This window comes from Panthera onca, chromosome A2 (genome assembly GCF_046562875.1).
Source record: "Panthera onca isolate mPanOnc1 chromosome A2, mPanOnc1 haplotype 2, whole genome shotgun sequence".
Classification (NCBI taxonomy): domain Eukaryota; kingdom Metazoa; phylum Chordata; class Mammalia; order Carnivora; family Felidae; genus Panthera; species Panthera onca.
This window is the reverse complement of record NC_138340.1, coordinates 79,557,671-79,577,920: the sequence shown is the minus strand read 5'-3', so window position 1 is coordinate 79,577,920 and position 20,250 is coordinate 79,557,671. Positions and strand designations below refer to the sequence as shown.

Below are 20,250 nucleotides of genomic sequence, written 5' to 3'. Positions count from 1 at the left end.
GCTAATGGGTTGTTTTCAGGCCTTATATTGCTTGCTCTCTCAGGATTTGATAATATGATTCTCAGTACCTTTGTTTTTAGTTTTTAGTGAACCAACTTTTTTGTAGTTTGGATTTTTTTTGTAACAAAGTATAAATAACATAAAATTTATAACTTTAGCCATTTTTAAGTGTGCAATTCAGTGACATTAAGTACATTCACAGTGCTGTGCAGTCATCTCACATCTGTTTCCAAACTTTTTCATCATCCCCAAAAGAAACTTTGTACTTATCTAATAATCCCCTCCAGGCCCCAGCACCTGGTGACCTCTATTTTACTGTCTCTCTCTACCTGCTTCTTCTAGATACCTTATATAAATAGAATCATAAAATGTTTATCCGTCTTTGTCTGCCTTCTTTTACTTAGTGTAATGTTTTCAAAGTTCATACACGTTGTAGCAGGTATCAGAATTCCATTCTTCTTTATGGTTGAATAATATTCCGTTGTATGGATGTACTACATTTTGTTTATCCTTTCATCTGTTGACGGACACTTGGGATGTTTCCACCTTTTGGCTATTGTGAATAATGCTGCTGTGAACATTGGTGTAAAGTATCTATTTGAGTCTTTGATTTCAGTTTTTTGGGGGGATATATACTTAGGAGTGGAATTACTAGGTCTTAAGTTAATTCTATGTTTAACATTATAAGAAACCACCAAACTATTCTCCATCTGGTTTTCTTTTTATACCTTAATCTTTTTTTTTTTTTTTTTTTAATGTTTCTTCTCCTAAGTGTTAAGTATTTATGCTTTCTAGTAAAGTGTCCTGGAGGTTTTACCCACTTCTATAGCTTTTCACCATTTCCTACATGCTCATGACTTCCAAATCTTGCTCAACCTAATTCTATCTCATGAGCTCTACCCATAACTATATGGGACTACCCCTGCATTACTAGACCTCTTAGGTATTTCGTGACTGTAAAATAGAGATGTGTGTCTCTACAATGTGTGTTGTAGAGAATCCTTCTTCACTTTACAGATTATTTTGGAATTTAAAATTAAATTAAATTTAGAGCTGTAGTCAACAGACTTTTTCTCGAAAGGGCCAAAGAGTAAATATTTAAGATTTGGAACAATATGGTTTCTGTTGAAACTACTCAGCTCTGTTATAGCTGGAAAGCCAGATAGTATATATTAATGAATGGGCATGACTGAGTTCTAATAAAACTTTATTTCCAAAATCAGGCATTGTGCTGGCTTTGGTTCAGGGATCATAGTTTGCTGACTTCTTGTTTACAGAAAGTGAATCTTTCAGGTAAAGAGTTCCATTCTTCTCTGATTTCTTTGGCTTAAGCAAGCACTGTTCAGTGGTATGACTTTATTTTAAAATGTAAAAACAACTTGATAGGAATTTCTTATTAATATATACTTATTTAAGGGCTTATATTGTGCCATCCACTGTTTTAGATGCTGGGGACACAGCTCCACATCTAAAATCTTACATTCAAATTTTGTTTTTCTTCTTATAAAATGGAAAAATGTCACTTTTAATAGAGCATTGTTCTTTCACTTGCTCTCTGGATCTCATCCCCCCTCATCTTTCAGGATCTTTACATTTTACTCTCACCTGCCAGGTACCCTGTACTTCCTGCATCTTCAAATTTCTTTCTAATTAGATCATTCCCATCTCAGACAAATATCTTAAAACTGCTGCCCCTTTTTATTTCTTAATCCATTTTTCTGTTCCTCTTTATAGCAAACTCCTTGGGAGAGTTTGCACTCAGCGTTAAGCCACACAACACCACTATAAATATCTATATTGTCAAACTAATTAGTAGTTTCCTATAATTTATATAGATTTATCAACATTTGATATAAGTAACCATTTCCTCCTACTAGAAAGATTTAATTCTGTTGGCTTCGTGGTTACCACACTTAACTGGCTACTCTTTTTCATTTTTCGCTTGATTTTCTTCCTCCAAATCTGTTTCCCTCTGTTCCAGTCTCATCTTTTTCTTCAAATAACTCCATCTCTATCCACTTGCTTAAGCCAAAGCCCGAAGGTGTCATTCTTGGTCACCCACCACATCTGATTCATTGGTTAATCCTTTGTCTCCCTCCAAAATACATTGAGAATCAGTACACTTCTCTCCATTTCTACGTTGTCCTAGTCTAAGCCCTGTTCATCTTGCACCTGGATACTACAGTAATCTCCGTATTTGTCTTTTGCTGTCTACAATTCATTCTCTTTATGGAACGTAATATGATTCTTCTGAAGCATAAACCAAATCGTAAATCTCTCCCACTTGAAAACCTTCCAGTGATTCTTTTGTTTTGTTTTGATTTGCTTAAAATCCTAACTTCTTTTGGCACCATAGACCCCACTTTATTAGTCTCTACTCAATATTCTCTCCTTAGCCTACTGTTGTTCCCATATGGATATTATTTTCCTTGTTATTTTAAACAGTCTAAACTTGTTACTGTCCCAGGGCCTTTGTACTTGTTCCAACTACCTGCAGCGTTCTTTTTTTGCTCTTAGCATAGTCTTAGCTGAGCTCAAATATAACTTTTCAGTGAGGCCTTTCCTCTGCACACTGTCTAAAATAGTATCTGAGAATCCCTCTGAAACAGTCTTGTTTTCTTTCATTATTTTGTCCTTTTTACTGAAATACAAGCTTCATGAGTTACAAACATCTGCTTTATTGTACATCACTCGATGTGCAGCACCTCCCACAGGGCCTGGCATATAAGGATTGGGTCATGAATGCTGTTGTTTGAAGGTAGGTCTCTTGGTTAACCCTGAAGCTTATTACGTAGAAATGATTGTTGAATATTCATATCTTAGCCGATTTTATTTCAGTTGTTTAGGAGAGACCGAACTAAAGCTGGAAATATTTTATAGCCTCTCCTTTGTAGAAAGATGTAAGGGGTTATAGAATTGAACAAAGTGTCTCTTGTATGTAAAAAAAATCTTATGCAATTGGTGTGCTTTCAGTGAGGTGAATGCTATAGTTCTTTAAAGTAGCTGTTCTGGATAGTACCTGTTTCAGGAAGCTGGGAAATAAAGGCATTAGGAAGCTAGCAGAAATAAAACAACAACTATGATATACTATGTATATCACCCAAGTGACTGTATATGACTGTAATAGAGTATGTTAGGACAGAATGTAGAAGCAGGAGGGATATAAAATTCTCCAGTATTAGAATTTTAACAAGTGATGGGATTTAAGTGATAGTATTTTGACTGGGAAATTTTAAGTCACATTTTCTTTAACTGATGACAGATTAAATGATGAAATTTCCCAGAGTGTGAAGTTAAAAGTAGGAGTTTAAAATATAATTTTGTGGTACCTGGGTGGCTCTATTGGTTGAGCGTTAGACTTCTACCCAGGTCATGATCTTATGGGTTCCTGAGTTCGAACCCTGCATCAGGCTCACTGCTGTCAGTGCAGAGCCCACTTTGGATCCCCTGTCCCCCTCTTTCTCTGCCCCTTCCCTGCTTGCACTCTCTCTCTCAAAAATAAATAAACATTAAAATATATATATAATTTCATTTTCCTAACTCTAGAGTCTGTGTAAAGATCCCTTTTTGGAAGCTTGGTAGTAATATGCTGTACATCAAAGATGGGCACTTGAATCTGATTTAAGCTTTGTGTGGCTAATTAGCCAAACAAAAGATGCTCTTGTAAATAAAACAAACAAACAAAAAGCTTCTTTCAGAATTCAGAACAATCTGTTAAAGGGAAGGGAAGACGAAAAGAAGTTTGGCATGTCATGTAATAATTAGAAGTTAAGTGAATGAGGGGCACCTGGGTGGCTCAGTCGGTTAAGCATCCAACTCTTGGTTTTGGCTCAGGTCATGATCTCATGGTTCATGGGTTCGACCCCCATGTCACTCTGTGTGGTGGCAGCGTGGAGCCTGTTTGGGATTTTCTCTGTCTCTGTTTTGCCCCTTCCCTGCTTGTGTTCTCTCTCTCAAAATAAATAAATAAACGTTTAAAAAGCAAAGAAATTAAGTGGATGAAAAGATATTCTAAAACGTATTTGGCAAATGAGTGCCAACTTTGGTAAGATTTCAGAAGTAAGGAAGGCTGCTAGAGAATTAATAGGAACTTCTTGTTGATAGTGTAATTGAAGTGTAATTGACAAATTAAGAGATTACTAAGAGATAAGTCGTCTTTATGTAATGAAATATTTGTGAAAGTTTTATTCAACATGTCGTTGAAAGTAACTAAATACCACATGAATCTAATAGTGGTTAATGTGCTGTGTTCTGTACATAATAAAAATTAATGTAGGGGCACCTGGGTGGCTCAGTTGGTTGTCTGACTTAATCTCCCCTCAGGTCTTGATCTCAGGGTTGTGAGTTCAAGCCCCACATTGGGCTCTGAGCTGGACCTGAAGCCTACTTAAAAAAAAAAATTAATGTAGGGTAAATCACCGTGGTGAGTTGGTCCTGTACTTGAGAATTGAAGGAACTCAATTGCAGAAATTATTAGTTGAAATAGCAAGTTGCACATTTTAATATCTCTTTCTTAAATAAAAAAGTTACTAATTTGGACCCTGGGTACCATTTGCTCATGTGAATTACTTTGAAACTAGACGGAGTACTAAGTATTTTTCAGTGAAGAAAACTGAGTAAAGGTAACTTATTTGTAAGTAGGGATGGGGAAGGAGTCTTGGAGAGGAAGCACTCTTTACATCCTCTGATCAGGCTCAGATCTTTTCCTGAACCTACTGAATCTGGAAGAAGTATATACAGATTATTCAACCTCACCTCACATTTGAAGCCCTCAGCTTTATCTTGAAATGCTGCTTCTGTGATCACATTGTAACCTTGCTTGGTGGAGAAACAGCTATTAGTGGCTTAGCTAGATACCTAGGGTACTTTTTGAACTGGTCCTTGGCTGACTTACCTGCCTTCATCTCTGGCCCCTTCTCCATACCTTTAACTCTGTCTGCTCTGAATTTTACAAATTCTTTTCTCTCTGTCTTTTTATTGAAGTATAATTAACATACAGTGTTCTATTAATTTCAGGTGTACAGTATAGTGATTCAGCAGTTTTATACATTGCTCAGTGCTCATCATGATAAGTGTACACTTAATCTCTTTTATCTATTTCACCCATCCCTCCTGTCTGGCAATCACCAGTTCTCTGTATGTAAGAGTTTATTTTTGTCTCTTCTTTTTCTTTGTTCATTTGTTTTGTTTCTTAAATTCCACGAGTGAAATTATTTTTCTTTTTCTCTTACTTAGCATTATACCTTCTGTGTCCATTCATGTTGTTACAAACAGCAAGATCTCATTCATTTTTATGGCTAAGTAATATTCCTGTGTGTGTGTGTGTGTGTGTGTGTGTGTGTACATATGTGTATGTATATGTACACACATACCACGTCTTCATCCATTCATTTGCTGATGGACACCTGGGTTGGTTCCATAACTTGGCTATTGTAAATAATGCTGCAGTAAACATAGGCATGCATATATCTTTTCAAATCAGTATTTTCATTTTCTTTGGGCATCTAGTAGTAGAATTACTGGATCATATGGTAATTCTATTTTTAATTTTTTGAGGATCCACCATACTATTTTCCAGAGTGCCTGCCCAAGTTTACATTCCCACCAACAGTGCATGAGCATTCCTTTTTCTCCACATCCATACCAATACTTATTTGTTGTCTTTTTGATTCTGGCCATTCTGACAGGTGTAAGGTGATACCCTCATTGTGGTTTTTATTTGCATTTCCCTCATGATTAGTGATGGTGAACATCTTTCCATGTGTCTGTTGGCCATCTGTATCTTCTTTGGAAAAATGTCTATTCAGGTCCTCTGCCCATTTTTAAACTGGATTACTTGGAATTTTGTGGTGTTGAGGTATATAACCAATTCTTAATCTGTGCTTCCTAAACTCCAGTGAACATAAGGTTGAAAGTGCTTATTAAAATGCAGATTTCTGAGCCTGATCTTTAGAATGTTTTATTCATTCGGTTAAGGAGAGTGTAAAACAATTATAACATGCATTACAGGTGATTATGATGCTGGTGTTCTGTCAGTCTTGTGTAGAGAAACATGCTTAAACATATCTTGATGTTTATACCTCTGACTGCATGTGTACTTTCTTTCTGGAATACCCTCTCCATTTCTTCCACCTCTCTTAGTTCTCAGGCTTGTTAACTTTTCATTCTTTAAAATTTGGTGAATGTGATTACTATTACGAAGAACCCCTATGCATACACCTCTGATGACACTACTGTAATCACTGATATACTTGTCTTCCCCATACATCACTTTCTTGAGAAGGACCACTTTTCCTTCTTTATTTTTTAATTTCCAGCATCTCAGTGTCTTCTACTTAATGTGTACCAAAATGTTTATTGAATGACTAAAACTATATTATTCTAAGTTCCTTGAAGATAGGGACAGTGTCTTGTCATTTTGTCTTTCATAGTCCCTGGTAAACACGAGGCCCTCAATGTTTAATCTGTGTTAGTTATATTGAGATCTATGGATGTAATCCCCATGGTGCTCAATGAGCCTTATGAAGCTTTAATTTTTTGTTATTTTAATTTCGAGCTAGGTAGAGAATTTAAGTATGTTTAGAGTGATCCTGGATGACCACCACTTTATACTGAATACTACCATGAGATTTCAGTGCAAGTGTTTGTGTTGATGCCGTTGGTACACAGATGACCTAAAGACCTAGTTTAATGTAGTGTTTCTCTAAATCTAAATCTTACAAAGAAAAATGCCCCTCCATTGCAGGGTTTTGTGTGTTACGTAATTTTGACAAACAGCTAACTAAACAAACACTATTCTGAAGTCTAACTGACCTCTCTGTACTCCTTGAAGACTCCCCGTGCCATTTTTTTCCTCTTTTTGCGTATGCATGGGATATTGTCTTTCTCTACCATTACTGCTTTTTATTATTTTTTAAAAGATTTTATTTTTAAGTAATCTCTACACCAGCATGGGGCTTGAACTCATGACTCCAAGATAAGAATCATATGCCCTACCAACTGAGCCAGCCAGGTGCCCCCATTATTGCTTTTAAAAAATATATATTTTTTTCAATAGAAGAAATACTTGGTATTTCTTCATTTCTTCAACATTTCTTCAAATGTTCAAAGTCCTCTATATCTTTCAGAAGTAGTCTCACCTTTAGTGAAACCTCATGATGTTATTCCTTATCCTCCCTGTTACTCAAGTAGATACGTTTTTCTCTTGAATCCCCTTAAATCTGGAGACTTGTACTTTGAACTTCTGCAGCTTCTACAAGGAGGTCATGTTAGATTCAGCTAAACATACAGACTCACAAGACTGTCACAGGCCATACTTGACACTAGTCTCATGGTATACAGGACAGGAGCCACACTTTATCATAAAGTTAGCATCAGGTGTTCGTGTCTGAGACCATATAGGAAGGAGTACAGTCAGCCATCCAGGAGTTATTTTCTTTGGCTTCTTAGGTGGTGGTCATGTACAAAGAGTTGAGGTCCACCTTGGATGGTGTGAGAGTCTCCTGATTTAGAAGCCTTATATCCCTCAGAAGGCGGTATTTGTTGTTAACAAGCACAGGCAGAGTTTCCAGGTTCCCTGTGAGGGACATGTCAGTTAGAAGAGTCACTGCATCTTTAGGAAGTTCAAATCTATGGCATCCTCATCAAGTATTTATAGTTTTCTCAATCCAGACACAATTTACTTACCAATCAAGGGTCATTTTAATTTGCTTAGCAATATAGCAAATTAGCTTATCAGGCTTTAGGGTAACAGGTAGAAAGTTAGCTAAAGAGCAGAGCCTCACACAGGAGGAAAGAGTTTGGTTAAGCATTTGCCCATACTTCTCTTATGGCATTATCCTGTTTTGCCTTTATAGTGGTTTTTGTGTACCTGTCTCTTTTTTGTTAACCCTGCTTTTCCAAAACTCTTTGAGTGATAGGAGTATGTTTTATATATTTTTATCCTATCTCGAATCTAGCAAGGTACCTTAAATACACATAATGAACACCATCATAGAACTACTTGTTGAATTATAGTTTGTATGCTCCTTTGACTGGAAGGTTAATCCACCAAAAAAACTGAGAAAAATTTTTATGACTGGGTTTCATCATAGATGGAAACAGTGTAGGAATAAATTTTCTGGATGAAGTGGTATGAACAGCAGGGTCCTCCTGCATTACTAGGGTTGCTCTTATTTTAATGTATAAGACTGCTTTGGAGTAGGGGCTGCATAATGGTGTCTTCAGATTCATTCTTTTATATACTGAAAGCATATATAAGTGGTGATAAGATACAAATTTGAGAATACTGTGAGTCGGAAAATGGCAAATGTTTCACTATGGGCAAGGACAGAAATACTAAGATAAGATGATTTTTTTAACTTGGTATAGTAAACCATGTCAAAAGAATCCAGAAAATGATTGTCATGAGATCATCATCACTCTCTACAGAGTATATTATGCTCATGTCTGGAGTACCCTGCTTTTCTGTCTGCCACATCTTATTGAAGAAATAAATGGATCTGAAGAAAGAAGATCACTAGGGCTTAAGGGGCTGTGTTAAAAAGATGATTAATAAGGAGTGCCTGGCTGGCTCAGTTGGTGGATCATGTGACTCGATCTCAGGGACACAAGTTTGAGCCTCACGTTGAGTGTAGAGAAAAAAAAAGATAGTTAATAAGATTGAGATCTATGTATCAAGAAACAGGATAGTTCAGTGGACCCATCTATATGGACAGTACTTAGATAATCACTTAACATTAAAATGTAAAAACTGGAGAGCACCTTGAGACTTTCTCAAAGAGAGACAATAAATTATTCCTTTGCAAAGGTTTTGAATAAAAGTTCTCTCCAAGGAGCTCACATATAGCTTCTTGGTTTAACATGTTGGATATTAGGTTGGTTGAACAATGAATCTAATGTATTGTGTCAGATTTTGTTAATCTACATTAACCTTACACGTGTATATTAAGTATTCCACAAAATCATGTTGGTTTTTTCATTGACATGCTTAAGCCGAACATACCTATGTATAGCCTCTTAAGAAACTTTCCCAACCAGAAACTTTTTAAAGTTATTAATTTAAAAACAAACATTTCAAAAATCCCTGTTGAAATAGAGATTTCCTTGCTTACTTAGCTCTTGTGTCAAAATTATGAATGACTAGAACTAAAATTAAAACATTAATCCCATTCTGTTGTTATATCATTTCCTATTTCTTATTTTGTTGATAGTAAATAACCTTTGTTACAGTAATAGGTCCTGGCCTCCTGGAGCTTAGCATGTTTAAAAAAGACAAGGAAGGTAAGTATAGAAAAGGGATATATGTATATTGGTGTGTTAGATTAGTGATATGTGTATATATATATATATATATAGTAGCAGTAAAATGTATTTTGTTTCACTGAATAATGCTCTGAATCCCTGACCTAGAATTTTAAAACCTTGTATTTTTTAAAAACCTTATTTTTTAAAAGGCTTATTTATTTTTTGAGAGAGCAAGTGAGCATGAGCAGAGGATGGGGGGCGGGGGGGGGGGGGCGGAGAGAGAGAGCGCGCGCGAGAGAGAGTATGAATGAGAATATCCCAAGCAGGCTCTGTGCTCACAGTGTAGAACCTGATGCAGGGCTCCATCCCATGAACCTGAGTTTAACTAAGCCACCCAGAAGCCCCTTCAAACCTTATTATATCAATGTTACAGACTCATGATTATACAGATTGCATTTTTTGATACAAAGTTTAGTCTTTTACTCTGTGAAGACTTTAAGAAAATATATTTTAAAAATCTGCTTTATAGAAAGATTACCAAGGAACCATTGTATTTTAAGGCACTTATTTCATTTCTTCTGACTCTGTGTCTCCCTCTGTCTCTGCCCCTCCCCTGCTCATGCTCTGTCTCCCTAACATTAAAAAAAAAAAAAAAAAAACATGAAAAGGGGTGCCTGGTTGGCTCAGTCGGTTGAGCATCTGACTTTGGCTCAGGCCATGATCTCACAGTTTGTGGGTCTGAGCCCTGCATCAGGCTCTGTGCTGACAGCTTGGAGCCTGGAGCCTGCTTCTGATTCTCTGTCTCCCTCTCTTTCTGCCCCTCCCCAGCACATGCTCTGCCTCCCTCACTCTCTCAAAAATAAATAAGGATTAAAAAAAAAATTTAGAACGCACATATTTCAATATAATTTTAAGACTTAGGGGAGTATACTTTTAGAAGAATAAACTTTGTAGGGACTTTAACATATATTTAGTGCTCAATATTTACTAAATGATTTAAATATCAACAATGTTTTGATACCTTGCAAATTTAGTGATATATTTAAAACAGGTGTAGCTACTAGACCTTGTACTTAAAATCACTGTTGGAAGTTTGAATTATTGTGGAGTTAAGGTTTGAAAATAAAGTTGAAAAGCAACTTAAGACTGAATAGTTACACTTGAGAGACATTTCTGAAGAAATAAGTATTGTTACACATGTGTATAATGCATTATAGTTGAAAAATGCATTTTCATATCCTATCATTTGAGTTTTATCCATATTGCTAGAAAGAAGGTGAAACAGGCATATTTACCCCACATTACAAATAAAAAGCACAATTTTAAAAAGGTGACTACTGAACTGTACCCATTGAATGGCCAGCCTTAGACATGTAAGTCCCAACTCCATTTTTTAAAATTTTTTTTAGTTTATTTAAGTAATCTCTGCACCCCATGTGGAGCTCAAACTCACAACTCCAAGATTAAGAGTCTCGTGCTCGTTCTGACTAAGCTAGCCAGGCATCCTCCATGTTCTTTTTAATAGAGAAGTCTCCTTGTTAATTTTGCTGAAATTTGGGAGAAAAAAAAAATAAATGCATGTAAATAATATGGTTGATAGCATACAAAAATATTACATGAAAAGTAATAAATTAATGGTATGATAATAGTAATAGAGATCCATAGGATTTATAAAAATTGTGATGAGTTGAAGCAGTTAGGAAAGTGCTCCTTGAGCATTTGAAGTAATAAGCCTTGAGAAATGTGTTGAAATCAAGAAGTAAGGGTTGAGATTCCACAGAAGAGGCTTAGAAATAGAATTGCCTAGGTCTATGCCCATTCCACCTTGAACGTGCCCGATCTCGTCTGATCTTGGAAGCTAAGCAGGGTTGGGTCTGGTTAGTACTTGGATGGGAGAAATCAAAATGTCCAGGATATCTTCCGGAGTTGGGAGGAAAGGAGATAGTGTATCATTCTTACAGGTATCTATTGTGTAAAGGATATTCAATGTAAAATAAGAAGCTTGGGAGCTTAAAAAATTTTTTTAAATAAGGAAATAGAAAAATATATACAACAGTAGGGAGAACAGTATAATAATCCCAAGTGGCCGTTAGGCCATTACTCAGCTTCATCAGTATTTAGCGTTTTGCCAGTCTTATTTCATCTGTCTTATAGTTTTACTTAAGTATTTTAAAGCAAATTCTCCCATCATTTTACCTATATATTCTTCAGTATAATCACTTTACAGATAAGGATTTTTTTAACCACAATACTGTTATCGCATATGACAAAATTAATACCTTTTTTTTTTTTTTTTTTTTTTTGAGAGAGAGAGTGTGAGTTGGGGAGGGGCAGAGAGAGACTCTTAAGCGGGCTCCACACTCAGTGTGGGATCTGACACAGAGCTCAATCTCACAACCCTGAGATCATACTTGAGCTGAAATCAAGAGTCAGATGCCCCAACACTTTTTTAATATAAAATACCCAATTTATCTTCAAATTTCCCTTACTTGTCTCAAAAATGTCTTTTTGTGATTGGTGTGTTCAAATTGGCATCCAGACAAGATCCACACATTGTTTTTGATTGAAGTATCTTTGAATCTCTTTTTCAAGGTTCTGAGGCAACCTTTAAAATTTTGTTGCCCTCATACCATATACTATTGAAGAAACTGAGTCATTCAGTATATAGAAGTTTGAACATTATGAATTTGGCCTATTGTTTCTTTTTTTGCTGTCATGTATTATTCTACTTAACCCCCTATTTCTTTTTTTCTATTTTTTTTTATTTTTGAGGAGACAGTGTGAGCAGGGGAGGGGTAGAGAGAGAGGGAGACACAGAATCTGCAGCAGACTCCAGGCTCTGAGCTGTCAACACAGAGCCCAATGCAGGGCTTGAACTCACAAACGGTGAGATTATGACCTGAGCTGAAGTCGGACACTTAACTGACTGAGCCATCCAAGTGTCCCTAACCCCATATTTCTATAAACAGTATTTAGATCTAGAGATGTGATTAGCTTCAGATTTTTTTTTTCCCCATTCTCATTTTCCTTCTGTTTTCTTTTCAGCATGATCCTTCATATGTGAGACTTTGTACTTTCTGTTGCATTTTATTAGGCACATAAAACTTGGTTGTCTAACTTTCAGTAATGATAAAAAGGATCAACAGGTTCAGGTATTGTTAGCCTTACCTGTTCATCAGGTTCCAACATTTCAAGGTTTTAGCATCCATGGGTATCTGTTGCCTAAATTCATTATCTCTAGAGGGTTGAAAATTCATGATTTTTCTAATTCGATCATTCCTTCTGCATTCATTAGCTATTAGGGAACTTTCAAAAGAAGCAGTTAGTATCTGAGGGGCGCCTGGGTGGCTCAGTCGGTTAAGCGTCCGACTTCAGCCAGGTCACGATCTCGCGGTCCGTGAGTTCGAGTCCCGCGTCAGGCTCTGGGCTGATGGCTCGGAGCCTGGGGCCTGTTTCCAATTCTGTGTCTCCCTCTCTCTCTGCCCCTCCCCCGTTCATGCTCTGTCTCTCTCTGTCCCAAAAATAAATACAAAACGTTGAAAAAAAAAAAAAAAAAAAAAAAAAAAAAAAAGAAGCAGTTAGTATCTGAGTATTGGCTTAGTTAACAAGAGAGCATATTTCTTAATTCAGTGTTAGAGCCAAGTTGTATATTAGAAACTATTTATGCATTTCACATCCTCAATTTGTGGGAAACAGAATTCACAGTTTTGAAAAAGTGAGTTCATCTGCAAATTCTGTTTTGATCATTTGACCATACCTTACTGCTCATATATTATGAATACTTTAATTACATGTTGTTTTTTAACATTTTGAATTATCAGGCTGGACGATGATTATCTTTTGGGAAGTTTCCCATGGATAGAGATTATCTTTTTGACAATGGTCATTGTTTCAGTGATTTAAGAACATACACAAAAACCACGTCTGAATGAGTACAAATAATTTTCATACTATTTAAAAATTGACATCAAAATTATGTAAGTGAAATCTCATCTGTTTGTGGGATAAACACAGCACCATGGTTTATGTTTGGATATGTAATTATTTATAGAAAATACTATGCTAATGTAGTTTCTTTATGATAAATGTTATACCTTTACTTTGGTATTTGTGTGTGTGTGTGTGTGTGTGTGTGACACACACACACACAAATTCGTTATTGTGTTTATTATCCCTTTAGCCCTGCCATTAAAAGTTTATTAAGGCTTTATGATAATGTTCCAGAAGATTTTGAGGAAAACTCCTATGACTTCAGTGTAGTGATTTTTGTTACTATGAGTTCCTGCCAAGGTGCTGTCCATATGTAAATACAGTAGATTTGTATAGATTTAATCTTTTTTTTTTTTTTTTTTTTTTTTTTTTTTTTTTTTTAAAGTAGGCTGCATGCCCAGCGTGGGGCTTGAACTCATGACCCTGAGATCAAGAGTCAGATGCTCTTCTGACTGAGTCAGCCAGGCGCCTCTAATTAATCATTTTGTGATTGGATATTTAAATGACTTCTCCTCTTATATATAGCTTTATGAATAGTATTACAGTAAATATCTCAAATCTACAAGTCTTAGTGGGAATTTCTTTCTTAGGATAAATTCCCCAAAATGGGTTTACTGGATCAAAGGATGCTTGACTTTTGGTATTTGTCACAAAGTTGTTTTCATGTTTACTATGTTGTGGAAATGCAGAGCTCTGAGGATATTTAGCACCATGGTACTTTTAAAGAATATTTCTAAGTATATATGTTGTGTTATTTTTTTTTTTTAATGCTCTCTTATAGTTCAGGAAAATCCTTAAAACAGGTCAACCAAATTTTTTATTTATTTTTATTTTTTTATTTTATTTTTTTTTAACGTTTATTTATTTTTGAGACAGAGAGAGACAAAGCATGAATGGGGGAGGGTCAGAGAGAGGGAGACACAGAATCTGAAACAGGCTCCAGGCTCTGAGCTGTCAGCACAGAGCCCGACGCGGGGCTCGAACTCACGGACTACGAGATCATGACCTGAGCCGAAGTCGGCCGCTTAACCAACTGAGCCACGCAGGCGCCCCCAAATTTTTTTTAAAAAGTAACTGTTACCTTCTTTTTAAAATTACTTTTAGTATAAGCAGCATTAGAAATGAGGATCTTGATGAAGAATTTCTGCTTTCTATCAAAAAGAATGAAATCTTGCCATTTGCAACCACTTGGGTGGAACTAGAGGGTATTATGCTAAGCAAAAGTAGTCAGAGAAAGATAAATATTATATGAATTCACCCATATGAGGATTTTAAGATACAAAACAGATGAACATAAGGGAAGGGAAGCAAAAGTAATATAAAAACAGGGAGGGGGACAAAACAGAAGAGACTCTTAAATATGGAGAACCAACAGAGGGTTGCTGGAGGGGTGGTGGGCTACAAGGGTAAGGGGCATTAAGGAATCCACGCCTGAAATCATTGTTGCACCATATGCTAACTAATTTGGATGTAAATTAAAAAATAATTATTAATACAAAAATTGCCAAATGATCATTGCCAATAATCACTGCTGCAGCTTCAATTTGAATCATGAAGTTATGCATTTGTGACTTGCTTACATGCTTGAACTTACCTGCTTTTGTGCTGAAAGTTTTTTTTTTTTTTTATGCTTAACCATTAACTGCTCCCAAATAGCAAAGTTTTTACTATGCTCTTTAGCAGTATAGTCAGAGTTTACTCTAAATCTTTAAGTGGGAGTCTTTCTATTTTGGCCACAATATGTGCATATTACCTTAATAACAGTATTATAGATCAGGAGTTGCCAAAACTCCACTTCTTCCTTTCATGTAAGTTTTAAAGATTTTTTAAAGCAATTGATTTTGTAGAGCAGTCAAAGGCAGTTTGCTAATATCTATCCATTTTACATGCATTTACCCTTTGGTTGAGCATTTCTGTCTCCAGGGATGCATGCTGTAGAAATACTACCATGTATTTAGAGAGGATATATTGAAGGGTGTACAAGTGCAGTGATACCTTTAACAGTGAAAAATAGAAATAAATGTCCCCTGGGGCGCCTGGGTAGCTCAGTCAGTTGAGCATCTTGATTTTGGCTCAGGTTATGATCCCAGGGTCTTGGATTGAACCTCATGTCAGGCTCCCCACTGAGCGTGGAGCCTGCTTAAGGTATATATTCATTCTCTCTCTCTCTCTCTCTCTCTCTCTCTCTCTTTCTTTCTCTTCCTCTTTGCCCTTCTCTCTGTCTCTCTCTTTCTCTCTCTTCCTCTTTGCCCTTCTCTCTCTCTCTCTCTCTAAAATAAAAAATAAGTTAAAAAAAACCCCAAATATCCACAAATAGGGAAATTGTTAAATAAACCATATACGTTTATATAATGAAGTAAGCAGTTATTATCAAAAATAGGGTAGATACACATTGTCACTGAAAGATGGACAAAGCAAATTGTGAAAAAACAAATGGTATATTAGAAACAATTTAGAGGGAGATACATGGCATCCTAAGGTTTGTGTTTGAGGTTTTAAGTTTGAAGGTTTGAGGTTCGAAGACATGGTCTTTCACTTTCTTACGTACTTACATATTTAAGTTTTATGCAGTGAGAATGTGTTGATTTTAAATTTAAAAGACGTTTCTTTTTTAAAAGAAGGAGGAAATTTTTAAAATAACACCATAGACATTAGGTGAGTATTGATTTTCAAAGTATTTGGAACATTTTGGAGGCTCTTCTTCTGTAATTTCCTCTAGAACCGTGGAACAACCTCAGTTTGTGCCTCCTTCTCTACTGGTTCTAGAATCCTGGATCTCACGGCAGCAGCCACTTAGAGCTAAATTGAGACTTTGTGCAGGGGAGTGAGTTGGGGGTGGGTGGGAAGAGTATGTCAAGAAGCTGTCAACTATAGAAATAAGACAACTAGAGTGTAACTGCATTAAGAAGTCTTTAAACCATGAAGAGTGCAAACTACTAACTTCTAAGGGCAAGTTTTGGATAAGAGGTAGGATAAGGGGTATCATGAAAAAATCATCTCAAATGGTGGCCACGGTAAGAATAAAGGCACAGAAACAAATCATGTTTTGTGTGTGCCAGGGAGAAATTAATTTCATTGTGAATTAGCCTCAGGAAGTAGTTTCACTGCTACATTGATCAATAAATAGGTATTACCAGGAATAAGGTTCAGGAGGATTGATATGAGTAAAGAAGTTGGCAAAGTGATATATGTAAAATGCTAGGCCAGAGAGCTCACAGGTCAATCACAGTGCATGAGTTGTTAGTCTCAGTTGTATCAGTTGTTGGTCAGGTTATCGTCACTTAACCATTATGGACCAGAACTGCTGATCTTACTCTACCACAGGTTGCTGCTTCCATTTTTTCATAAGTAAATCTTGGTTCATTGTGAGGTTTCTTATTTCTTAACTTTACTGATACTTTCCAAGGCTTCATTACATCTTGGCACACTAACACATACATACAGTTTTGAACATCGAAATGTATATTTCACATTCACATTCGGGGCCACATGGATTCATTGTGTTCTTGGTTCTGTTTAAATTATTTCTACTACTTTTCTCCACCCCTGTGCCTAGTGTTCCTGGTGCCATTGAGTATTCAAATAATGTTTACTCTCTGATAACCTTTTTAATGTTTGTTTATTTTTGAGAGAGAGAGAGACAGAGAGACAGAGTGAGAATGGGGGAGGGGCAGAGAGAGAGGGAGACACAGAATTTGAAGCAGGCTCCAGGCTATGAGCTGTCAGCACAGAGCCCAATGTGGGGCTCAAACCCACGAACTGTGAGATCATGACCCAAGTCAAAGTGGGATCCTTAACCACCTGAGCCACCCAGGTGCCCCTCTGATAATTTTTTTTTTTTTAATGATAGGGAAACTATTTGAATTTGGGAGGTGAGACATTTATGTGTTTATGTATTTATTTAAGGATTATTTTAAATTTTTTTTTAATGTTTATTTATTTTTGGAGAGAGAGAGACAGAGCATGAGCAGGGGAGGGACAGAGAGAGAGGGAGACACAGAATCTGAAGCAGGCTCCAGGCTCTGAGCTGTCAGCACAGAGCCAGACACGGGACTCATCCTCACAGACATAGAGATCATGACCTGAGCTGAAGTCAGACGCTCAACCAACTGAGCCACTCAGGCGCCCGGAGACATTGATTTTTTAAAAAAGTCTGGTTAAGATACAGAACCTAGATAGGATAGATCTTATCCACAGGTGTCCACCTACTATAAAAAGACATTTGTATAGCAATAAAATAAATGCTTATAATTTTAAATTGATTGAACAGAACAAAAATGAATGGAATTCTCTTTGATGCAACTTTTCCCCCTCCAGACCAGAATCCGTAGAAGCTAGCCCTGTGGTAGTTGAGAAATCCAACAGTTATCCCCACCAGTTGTATACCAGCAGCTCGCATCATTCACACAGTTACATCGGTTTGCCCTATGCGGTAAGTGTCAAACGTTTCTCTGGAAGGGTATTTTTTATACCTAGAGACTGAAAGTAGATGTTTGTAGTAATTGTGCCTAAAAAGAAAACATTTAAAAATCCATACTTATATTATCTAAACAATTAGGTATATAATGTATAGTTTAATTTTTTATTGCTCTAACTATATTTATTCAAAGGATTAAAATTCTATTAGAGGTATTCCCTAGAAGTTTTGCTATTACTATTATTATTATTATTTTGCATTTTATGCTATTAATAGTGTGGTATTCTAATTCTTTACCTCCTCTATAAAAAAGCCAGAGATAGAACTGTATTGTACTACCTACTGTTGGTTCTAAATTATATAATAATTTTATTGTAAATTATATAATTACCATTTTTTGAGCACTTATGTGCCAGGCTTTGTGCTAAACTTTTTTTTTTTTTTTTTTTTTTTTGCATGCTCATAGTGAGGGAGGGACAGAGAGAGAAAGGGAGGGAGAGAATCCCAAGCAGGCTCTGCACTGTCAGCACAGAACCATGAGATTATGACCTGAATCGAGATCAAGAGTCAGATGCTTGAACGACTGAGCTACCCAGGTCCCCCCTGCTAAACATTTTTACATATATTATCTCATTTGATCTTCAAAACCAACCTCATGAGATGGGCATAATTTTCATCCCCATTTCATAGCTGAGAAAATGAGGCTTACCTAAATTAACTTGTTCAGTGTTGCATAGCTAATAAGAGGCAGAGGTTACATTGAAACAGTTGAAGAACTGGACATATTGGTGATATTATCCAGATACAATTGTGAGGGATTTTTGCCACTGGGACCAGCATAAAAACCAATTCCTAAAAAATCTTCTGTTATATACTTAATAATGATAATATGTCTTTTGTGGTTGTTTTTGTTATTCTTTAGCCTCCACATTCCACATTCCTGAGGTTATTTTTTTTTTACTCTTCACATTGTGTGCCTGCCTCTATCTTGAAGGTGGAGCTCTATGTCCATAGGACTGTGAGGATGTCTTTTGATTAGGGAGGTGAGGGCATGGAGTTTAAGGGAAGTCATTGTGCAGGTGACTGAGGTAGACTGACATTTTCACTTACTAGTATGGTTTAATTTATAGCTTTACCAAGTTGTTATTTTAAAGGTATTAAGGAAGAAATAGGCCAACTTCATTATTTCTTGAATATTCAAATTAAGGACTGAATTTTATTTTACTTAGTTTATATTGTTGCTGAAATTATATATATTGTGCTGTATTTGTGTTCATTTATCCAGGACCATAATTATGGTGCTCGTCCTCCTCCAACACCTCCGGCTTCCCCTCCTCCATCAGTTCTTATTAGCAAAAATGAAGTAGGCATATTTACCACTCCTAACTTTGATGAAACTTCCAGTGCTACTACAATCAGCACATCTGAGGATGGAAGTTATGGTACTGATGTAACCAGGTGCATATGTGGTTTTACACATGATGATGGATACATGATCTGTTGTGACAAATGCAGGTAAAATATTTTACACCATTAGTTTACTTTTCTTGAATGCTGCTAACCTTTGATTGTTAACCTTGGAAAAGATAAAGTCACTTTTGAAGGAATTGATGAATGTGGTTTTTAAGTGAGACTTCTGCTGTTATCAGTGCAGTTTATTTTGTTCCTAGAAAAAGCCCCTATGGGAAAGAAGCTCTCTTAGAGTTTATCAGAAATCATTGTTAATTGCATAATAGGCATTCAGTTCTGAACTTTATTCATGTAGGATCACATCTCTGTTTTTGCTCATTCAGTAATAATACAACTACATACAGTGGTAGACAAGATAGAAAAATGAGCCCTGTGAATTTCCTTTGGAGTTATTTGTGCTGTGTAGTCACTGTGATTTTCCAGTTTGGGGGAATTATACATTTTGATTGATGTTTGTTTGACCTGACTCTCTCACCTCCTTTTGACTTGAACCTTGCAGCACTCTGGAGTCTCCTTGAACCAGAACCACAGTCTCCCCTCCCCCAACCCTGGTTCAACCACCAAGAAAGGCCTCCTCCCCTAGAGAAGGTGTGATTGGGACAGAAAGTGGGGTTTTATTTTTTTGTTTTTTTGGGGGGTGAGGGAGTTGGGGAGGATGGAGAGGGAATAGGATTTCAGCCTGAAAGTTACTGAGTCCGTCCCCTGCACAGAGTGGGAAGCAGAGTATTTAAGCAGTGCACTGTAGTGGGTAAGAAAGTTTGGTAGCTTTACACAATTTCCTGGGTCATATCTTTATGGCATAGCTTCATTATTTGATTTGAAATAGTATAGCATATACCCATATTTGAACGTGAGTGTAAAAATACATCTTAGAGCCAAATATAAATTACTTTGCATTATTTGTAATATTGTTCTCATTTATTAGGTGGTTAGGAGTTGGATGTTATTGATATAAACATGCATGTAGGGTTATATTTTAAAAAGATGATTTACCTTTGCCAAAAAAGGGGAAAATTAGTCTTAATTTGGAAGGTGAAATTTGATATTTTTATGTCAAAATGTGAAGTTTTGAGTAAATTTTTATAAAAATATATTGTGATACCTTTCACATTTAAAAATAAATACTC

General features: G+C 36.3%; 2 protein-coding genes and 1 long non-coding RNA gene across 8 annotated transcripts in view; 1 reads left to right on the top strand and 2 right to left on the bottom strand.

The window, feature by feature from the left end:
- Positions 1 to 20,250, bottom strand: part of SRPK2 (SRSF protein kinase 2) — a 393,623-nt gene that overhangs the window by 72,369 nt on the left and 301,004 nt on the right. The window lies entirely within an intron of this gene.
- The window catches only part of KMT2E (lysine methyltransferase 2E (inactive)), a 100,755-nt gene that overhangs the window by 37,510 nt on the left and 42,995 nt on the right, over positions 1 to 20,250 (top strand). For 5 of the 6 annotated variants that reach the window (XM_078442550.1, XM_060633786.2, XM_078442548.1 and 2 more), the window contains 2 exons: positions 17,554 to 17,668; positions 18,939 to 19,168. In XM_078442550.1, the coding sequence (XP_078298676.1) occupies positions 17,554 to 17,668; positions 18,939 to 19,168 (345 nt within the window). Of the gene's footprint in view, positions 1 to 17,553; positions 17,669 to 18,938; positions 19,169 to 19,622; positions 19,712 to 20,250 lie in introns of those variants that run through there. The other variant, XM_060633789.2, reaches the window with a different exon arrangement.
- LOC144615646 (uncharacterized) lies at positions 7,337 to 10,850 on the bottom strand. The gene is made up of 2 exons (XR_013554020.1): positions 10,700 to 10,850; positions 7,337 to 7,576 (listed from the first exon to the last, which is right to left on the bottom strand). It is a non-coding gene; the product is annotated as an uncharacterized LOC144615646 (long non-coding RNA).